The 8,528-nt window shown below is 46.4% G+C and overlaps 1 protein-coding gene across 1 annotated transcript; it reads right to left on the bottom strand.

Annotated features, from left to right (window-relative positions):
• Positions 1-511: 511 nt before the first annotated feature.
• On the bottom strand, positions 512-8,075 carry LOC121434616 (pituitary adenylate cyclase-activating polypeptide). The gene is made up of 5 exons (XM_041633528.1): positions 7,401-8,075; positions 6,943-7,053; positions 4,734-4,865; positions 4,203-4,301; positions 512-3,145 (listed from the first exon to the last, which is right to left on the bottom strand). Exons 2-5 carry the CDS (start codon positions 7,050-7,052, stop codon positions 2,956-2,958), a joined length of 531 nt encoding a protein of 176 aa, XP_041489462.1. The 5' UTR covers position 7,053; positions 7,401-8,075; the 3' UTR covers positions 512-2,955.
• Positions 8,076-8,528: the final 453 nt, after the last annotated feature.

Genomic DNA, 8,528 nt, shown 5'->3' with positions numbered 1-8,528 from the left:
AAATACATTGTACGTCCCCAAACTGATTATTTACACCATTTTTATACAAAATTTCATTAAGACCTAGCTAGTATACAGGTACTTTTTTTAAAAGCTAAATAACTACTTTACAAGTGTTCCTAACACTGCAATATGATATGCTACCACTTCCCGGTAACTTTCTGAATACTAAGCCATATATGTACATACCAGCAGACAGAAACTAATCTATGTAGCTTACAAATGTTCAAGCATCTCTATCTATCCATGGGCTTAGTGTTTTCTTAGGCTTCTCCATCTGAGCAGCTACTTTAAAGTTTCTTTGTTGAGTCCAGTGCCTCATCAAACAGATGTTAGAGTAGAATTTATGAAATGCATGAATGTTTAGGCTGATAAATATTCCAGACATGAAAAAAATCTTATGGCTGTTAAAGAAATATAGTACTTTAAAAGATTTAAAAATGACTATTTCCTGAATATGTTTTTTTCTCCAAACATTAGACCAAAGTGAATTGTTTACAAAAATTTATTCATACAAATTTTACACGCTTTATATAACAGTTATCAAAGACCTAATTATAGATATTATGTGTGTAATAATGCTTGGGTTAATATGTTTTTATAATCAGATGCACACAAAATAAGAGTTTCAAGACTAACATCTACCTATATCATCACTATATCATAAATCTGCTCCAGGTTAATAAGGCTCTTGGCATTTCTAAAAAGTATACAAAAGGTTAAATTGGGTGATCACTGTAAAATGCTTGCCACTAGCCACGTGAACACTAAGTTAGACTTCATAAAGAAAAGGTTCACTAGAGCCTTGTTTCACCACTAACAGCTGACACAAATACAGAAAAGTCTGCCCATTATTCAAGAAACAAATAATTAAGACTAAAACGCAAGCCGATGTGTTGCAGCATTGTAGGGCCACTAAATAGCCATCTGTGAATCGTGGCGATTTAAAAGGCAAAGAAAGGCACTAAAGCTGCAAACTGCATCCCGGGTCACATTGCCTGAGGAGACTGCAGAAATAAAGATTGATCCTGTAGCCGGACACAGGCTGAGATCAAATGCCTGCTTTCTCTGTTTGCAATGTGATCACGGGACAGCATCCATCCACCCGCCTGGGAATGCAAATACAGTTCTGTTTTTTTAGATGCCTGACTTCATACTAACCAAATCTGTACAGGAAAAATGAAAAGTACTTTAAACTTTACAAACTAATGGGTTTTTTTTCTGTTTTCTGTTTTTGTTTTTGTTTTTTTTTTATTTTTTGAAAATTTGTACCTAAAATTTGGAGACTTGCTGGTTTGTTGTTGCTTGATCTGGTTACTGGGTGAAGGTTCTTTTGTTTATGAAGATTACTCCACATATGTTCAAGAAATTGACAAGAAACAGACATGCTTTCTTTAGCCAAGACAGGATACAAGAGTGGGTGTGGGACCCTGCTTACCCCACTCTTGACCAGAGATATAAGATAGTACTCATACATATGAAGATGGGGTTTAAATGATTTATCAGTTAGTCAAACTGAGCAATATTGGAACACTACACATTCTAATATGACAAAGATTGGTTTTATGAAACAATTTTACTAAGCAATAAGCCATAATGTAGAAAAATACATTTTACCTACAAACTCAATAAACAAGAAACAAAAGGTTCATATTTAGTGCATAATTACTTCGTGGTAGCTACACAGGGGTTCCTAAACTTCACAGTCACTCTTGCATCAAACAACAACAAAAAATGAGTAGCATTCACAAACTTAAGAGAAGTGAAAATGGCAAATGATTCTTAAACAATGCAGGAGGGTAGGGGTAGAAAGGAGAGTTCTCCAGAAAAACCACAAAGAACAGGGGTGGCTTCTACAGAATAGGATTCAAAGAGGGGGATCCTGGCCATTTCACAAAATGAGAAGCATGGACAGCACTGGAGAAAAACACATTGTACTTTGCACTCGATTCCAGTATCCAGCACCCAACTTGTCAGGCAGTGGAACCTACAAAGGGGATGGACTTGCCCCCAGATTCTCAGACCTGGGGCAGTTCTCAAACCAGTCCCTCTGCAGAGTCTTCCTCTGCCACCCACGCTCTGCCTCCTCCAATCCGCCTCTATTTCTTTCACCTTGTTCCAATTGCCCTAACCTTGGGATAGTCGGTTCCCTGGAGAATCAGGAAGTACAGAAAAGAGAGCTTTATCTCCAAGCCGATCTCCTCTGTACAATTCCTCAACTTTTCTCCCAGGGAATGACGTAAATTCTGGGGAGAAGCACAATTTGGATCGAGCTGTTGTTTAATTAGAATTTCCTTCTGGGCTGAGAGTCTGAGGAGAGACAAATACACATAAAAGGAGAATCAAAGAAAGCCAAAGTGTTGGAATTGCCCGCAGCCAATGGGACAAAGCCCCTTTGAGTTAGTTAGGCTGGGATTCAAGCAGCCTGCCCCAGAGACTCACAGGGAAAGGAAGCCCTTCAGCAATTTCCCCAGTCATTACCTCAGAATTCCCCTGGAGCAGGGCATCATTGTTTTTTGTACAGTAGCAAACGGCCATTTTTGGTACCTTCAGGCCTGTTGTGGATAAAAATACTATCCTTTAATTCCAGTTTACAAAAATAGGAGTAATATTCAAAACGATGATTGTCTATTTTTTCTATTCATTTTGTATAAAAACATAAACAGCTCAGGCGAATTTTCAATCCTTGTGCACGCTTAAGAATTGCTCTCTGTTATACTTATATATATTCTTAATATATATTTATAATATATATCAATAATTGGTCCACAAAGTATATCTGTGCATTCTCTAGTGCTTCGTAAAAAGAAAAACAATATTATTATCAAAATAGTCATTTAATGGCTTTACTTCATACATAAATACATGTTTGGAAAGAACACATGAGCGATGACTGGTCAGTCAGTTTGGAAAACGAATTTTCATGTTATACACACCGTAGCTGGCAACTCATCGCTACAAGTACGCTATTCGGCGTCCTTTGTTTTTAACCCTCTGTTTATACCTTTTCCCTAGCACGGCCGCCAAGTATTTCTTAACAGCCATTTGTTTTCGGTAACGGCTGTAGCTATCGGTGAAGATGCCGTCCGAGTGGCGCTTGGTAAGGGGTGCCCGGTCGTCCGCTGCGCCGCCGCCTAGATTCTCCCTGCAAGGAGGGGGGCGGGGCAGGAGATACGTTGAGTGTGTGCGAAAGAAACGAGTGTGCCCTACCCCCACGCTGGAGCCTACGGGATTGTGAACTTCCCTGCGCAGCCCTACTCTGCCGCACCCCAGCTGACGGGAATATTGTGACAGAGACCCGGGGGACCCTCCTTCCCACCCACAGTTTCCTAGCTGTGGAAACACGCTGCAGGACTTCTACGACCGGGACCCTTTCAGATCTTTCCAGATATTTCTGAAGCATCCCGGGCGTCCAGAGAGTGCTCGCTCTTTAATCTTTTCTCCAAAGGTTGCTTCTCAAGATTACATTATCACTATTTCTAGCTAAATTGTACCTTTCCACTACCGGACATACAAAGGTTGCTAAAGGCCTCACTGGCTCCTGCTAAATTATCGATCCCACAAATCTAGACAAACACGGATACTCCTCTCTCTTTGCCTACGTTAAGTTGAAAAAAAAAAAAGTGATAGTGATATAAAGCGACAGGCTGTAGGCAATATTTTTCACCGCATGAATTATTCATGGTTAAAATTTAATCGGCTTCCCCGTGGGCTTTATTTAAATGTTGCCTTCTGCTGACACATGCAAGACCTTAGCTCTTGGTTTGTCTGGCCGGAGCAAAAACAGTTTCTTTCAAGTATCTAAACTGGGGACTTTGTGCCTTAGGTTTGCCTTCATAGTAAACGTGATGCCAAATTATGGCAAGCGCTTTCACGAACCTCGAGGGTTTTGAACGACTGGTAAGGGGGCCATTTGATTTAACTTGTTCTCATTCAACAAGGATCCAAACCCCAATTTTCCTACCCTCTTTCTCTCTCACGGGGTCTCTGGCTCTTAAGTTTAAAAGCCCAACTTCTAGATCTTCGCCCGAGGCTGGTAGTTTCCACCTACACGCCAGGACGCAGACACACCCTCCCGCGCACAGGCGCTCTGGAGCGCAGAAACGTACAAGATATGCCCCGCCCTCCCCACCCGCTCTCAGTATTGTCACCCAGCCTGGCGCGCTCCTCACCCGCGGATTAACTCTGTCACAAACTCTTACCCCACGCCCCTGGTCACGACCGACTGCAAGTACTTCCTGGCGGACAGCTGGTCCAAGACTTTGCGGTAGGCTTCGTTAAGGATCTCGCGGGCGACATCTCTAACGGGGAGACAAAGTATGAGACCTGGGTTACTCACTGCCTCGGTTTTTCAAGTGACAACCAAGGTCCCCACTTGCTGGGCTTTCGAGGAGGATGACCGGACAACTACTAGAGACACAGGACCTGAAGTTACTTTGGGAAGTTCCCGGGGATAAATCTAAGATAGGATTTAGTCCTGGCCCCTGGGGTGACCTGAGAGCGCCCCACCTACGGAGTTGCACACTCTCGGACACCTCTCAGGCCGCAGTTTTCAGTCCGTGATGCGGCCTCAGGTTCACAGGGATCTGTCTGCTAATTTTCTGGATTCACCCAGATAGAAGGGAGACTTAGACTTTCATAGGAAGACCCTACTTTTAGAGCAACTATCGGGTTCCCTCCGTCCTCTCCCCCCCTCCCCCGTCAGGTCAGGCGGAAGTCGGGCGGGTTTCTACCTCCTGTCCGCAGGATAGTAGAGGGCATAGGCATCACGCAGCGCGGAGGCGGGGCTCCCTACGCCCGGGGGGTCCCAGTCGTAGAAGTCCTGCAGCGGGTTCCCGTCCTGGTCGTAAGCCTCATCTTCTGGCCTGTGGGATAGCCAGAAGGAGAGTCAAAAGTACCTCTCCCAGTTCTGCCAGGTCCCAAGAATTTATTTTCTTTCTTCCTTATGGCCTCCCACGAAGAATTGTCCTTTCTTCTAGAACAGTCCTAGGGACGAGGTAAGGGAACTACACCGCAGCAGCAGTTCCTACTTCACAAGGAAATTCGCTCATGTCTCTTCAAGCGGATCAATGATCCCAAGAGAACTGAACAACCGTGTAGACCCCAATACCTGGCCAAGTGAAAGGCCAGCCCTCTCCCCACCAAGTAGCATTTAGAACGCACCAGAAAGATCCTAGGAGATGATATGAGCCAAGGCAGTTAGACCCAAAGCAGAATGGAAGGAGGGTGATTGGGTAGGTAGGATTCAGGAGGCCACCTCTGGCAGCAGCCACCCCCATCCAAGCCGCCCAACCCAGGGGAGCCCTTCCCTGCGCGGATGTAGGTCACAGAGAACCTCCGACTTCTATTTTGGGCTGGAGAGAATCTGCTAGGAACATGAATAATAGATGCCCCTAAACTTAGCTAGTTTGGCTCATTCTGTGGTGTGGCGGAGTGCTCCAGTGCCTATCACCCAGGAAAAGTGCTAGGCACACGGAACTTTGAGAATAGACCGAAGTGAAAGGAAGAGGGCTTTCGAGTCCATTAAACAAAGAGTTTCTGCTGATCTATTAGCAACAGAGCGGAGGCTGGATTCCATCTCAACTCCAGAGCGCAAGGGAAGGGGTCGATTAGGGACTGACATTCCGTAGGTATCCAGGGATCTCAGGCTCCTCACATATCACCTTCACGCCCGACAGAGGACAGGCAGAGGAGAACAAAAAATGCAAAGCCCAGTGGCTTTTGGCCCTTGGAGATACGCGGAATATAATAGGGACAAATGACATTGCCCAGGCAGAGTCCCGTCGTACTTGGGTCGCTCTATTGCCTTTTCGCCCTCCCTGGAGAGACCAGAGTCGGGTGAGATCCTCCGCACAGCGCACATCCAAGCTCCTACCTCCCTGTATGCCCCCAGACCCTGAACTAGGCTCTTTCTAGCCACCCACTGCTCTTCTGGGCGCCCACATGCAGGCGCCCTCATAAAGAAGAGAGAGGATTCCTGTCTGCCAGTACATCAATGGGCAGATGCTCCGCAAAGGCAGAGGTTCTTGGGCGCGGCTACAAGAATCAGCTCGTCGCCGCGTGCTCCTGACTGTCCTGAGTGCCACCCGCACCCATGTAAGGCGTACCCACGCATTTCCACTGTCCCGCATACAAGTAGTGGGCTCTGGGGCTGAAGTAGGGAACCCGGGCGGCGCCGCACAATTAGAAGCAGAAGCCAAGACAAAAATCAGGTTTTCTGCATCCCCAAGTGGGCTAGGTTGTCCTCCCAACCCCTCCAGCCTGCTGTTTTTCTCTCCTTCGCATCCGTTTCTTCCCCCTCCCTCGCTGTCTCCTTGGGTTTCCGTCTCTCAAGTAGCTTTTCCTTAACCTTGGCTGACCAAGACCCCCACCCCTAAGACGTTTAGGGCTCAAACTCTAGTTGAAAAGGACTCATTTGAAAGAAACCTGTTCCAGTAGAAAAGAATTCGAATGAGACAACAGGAAGGGCGGAGGAGCGAGAGACCCCGCCCCAATAGTCCAGAATGGGCAGTAACAAAGCAAAGTGGAGCGAGCTTCACTCTCAGCCCCGAGCTTTGCTCTGGGAGCGGAAGTTCTCCAACTCACCCTAAGAAAAGGTAGAAGCCTAGCGGAGAGAGGCACCTTGACCCCTCCTTTGGACTAATTGGAGGAGGGAAGGTTTCTACAAGGGTCGGAAACTCACTCTCTTTATGTGGGTTTTTGGGCTCCACTGGTGAGGAGGGAGTGAGGCTGGCTATACGAGAGCTTCCTTGATCAGACCAGCCCCCTCCAACCCGCCACCCCGGCTTAGCTAGGGACCTGGTACCTTACCAAAGGTTATAGAAATGCCCTGTCTGCGCAGGAAGCTATGCTTAGCAGCGTGCGATCCAGAACTGTAGGGAGGCGACCGGGAAGTGGTGTCTGCCGAAAGGAAAATCTAGCTCAGCCTATGCTAGCACCTACCTGATTCCAGGAAAACGGAGTCCAGCGGCGGCAGGTGAGCAGGAGACGCTGCTATGCATTATTATCCCGTAGACCAGCAAGGCCAGCCTCACTCCGCTGCACATTGTCATTCTACAAAGCAGGAGGGAAAAAGAAAGGGCACGCAGTAAGTGAGATTGCCCCTGGTTTTCCACCTTCTAACCTCAAAAAACTCCTGGGAGCTGGGGGAGCCAGAGAAGCTGTGGCTCCTTGTGTTCAACGCCACTTAGCCACGCTGGAGCGTCTGACCACTTCTCCCTTGGTATAATTCGAAAAAATAGCTATGTGTGTGTACCCAGTAACTAGCCAGATCTTGAACTAAAGAAGGCTAACTCGTACACTGATATTGCTGCGAGCACGCGGGAGAGAGCCTATAGTAAATTGAATCGGTTAGTATGGTATGGTAAAAGCCCCCCTCCCCCCTACTATTTGACTCTTACCGCTGCAAGGAGAGTGTTGGCTGCCAAGTAGGACGGAGGGCAAAGGGCTCCTTTGAGTTTCCGGGCTGGAATCACAACCCGAGAGGCATCACTCACTGTCTGGCACTGGTGTCTGGAGAGAAGCCGCGGGAATTAGCTGGAGGAGCTGGGGGGGACTTGTTTGCCGAGGCAAAAATTCCGCTCAAAACTTTGTAGACGCACAGAATTAGGAAGGAGCGTGACACTGAAGGAAGTGGGCGAGAAGAGAGATGTAGAAGACAGAGTAGGCGAGCAGCCAAAGGGAGGGGGAGCAGAATGGCCTTAAGTCCGCCTGGGGAAAGAAACTAGTGGGTAAGAAAAAGAAGGAAAGTCAAGGAAGAAGGGAGGATAGGAAAGGAGAGGGCTAGCCCAGGCTGCCAGCCTCTGTGGGAGATGATCCGGCAGCTTGCAAGAGTCAGAGGCACCTTCTCTGTTCCGAGGTCTCAGGCTGCGTCTGAAGATGGGTCTTCTGCTGATGCTGACAGAGGTGGCTGGCCTTCTGCTCGTATTTATAGATGCAGTTAATAAAAAAAGCTACCCGTATATGGTTTCAAGAGACACCTCTTTGTCAACATCTGTCTGCAGTTGCCTTCAAGTACAGAATATTTTGGTTGCACTGTAGTGCTCCGATTTTTATTCATGATATGACTTCCTTTTTTTTTTCTCAGTCACGTAATGATCCGGTATCAGTAAAAGACGTCAGCATCCTAGTCCCTCAAGGAACATATTAACTATTCTGTGCTGTCCTCCAGGATGATAAGATCCGGAGTCATCAGCTTCTCATAAACACCTTTCACTCGCACAATCCAATTTTTAAGAAGTTCAATTATTTTGATGGTTTTCGATTTCACCCATTTCTCAAAGACAAGTGAAGAATTCGTGGAATTTATGGGATGGTGAAGTCATGTTTTTATTGCGTCTCTTCTTTATACTTTTTACTCAAGCCCCATTGAGGACAACTCTGATCTTTAGAATAAAATACCATCAAGCTCTCCCATTAATAAATTTAATTTCGATCTCTTTAATTTCTTGCTTGTGCTTTTTCAGATGGGCAATTAAATGTGGAAGTCGTTTTGCGTTTGAAAGGGAAGTCTTAGACGATTTTCAGTA

This window comes from Microtus oregoni, unplaced genomic scaffold (assembly GCF_018167655.1).
Source record: "Microtus oregoni isolate MIOR12 unplaced genomic scaffold, Mior012 000044F_ref0000062, whole genome shotgun sequence".
NCBI classification, from domain to species: Eukaryota; Metazoa; Chordata; class Mammalia; order Rodentia; family Cricetidae; genus Microtus; species Microtus oregoni.
This window is presented reverse-complemented; position numbering and strand designations above follow the sequence as displayed.

What these genes read in the sequence shown, in the direction of transcription:
- LOC121434616 (XM_041633528.1), bottom strand. Translation starts at nt 7,052, where the DNA reads ATGACAATGTGCAGCGGAGTGAGGCTGGCCTTGCTGGTCTACGGGATA. An exon ending in TACTATCCTGCGGACAGGAG is followed by an intron (nt 4,302 to 4,733) that starts GTAGAAACCCGC and finishes TCTCCCCGTTAG; the next exon opens with AGATGTCGCCCGCGAGATCC. An exon ending in GTCGTGACCAGGGGCGTGGG is followed by an intron (nt 3,146 to 4,202) that starts GTAAGAGTTTGT and finishes CCCTCCTTGCAG; the next exon opens with GGAGAATCTAGGCGGCGGCG.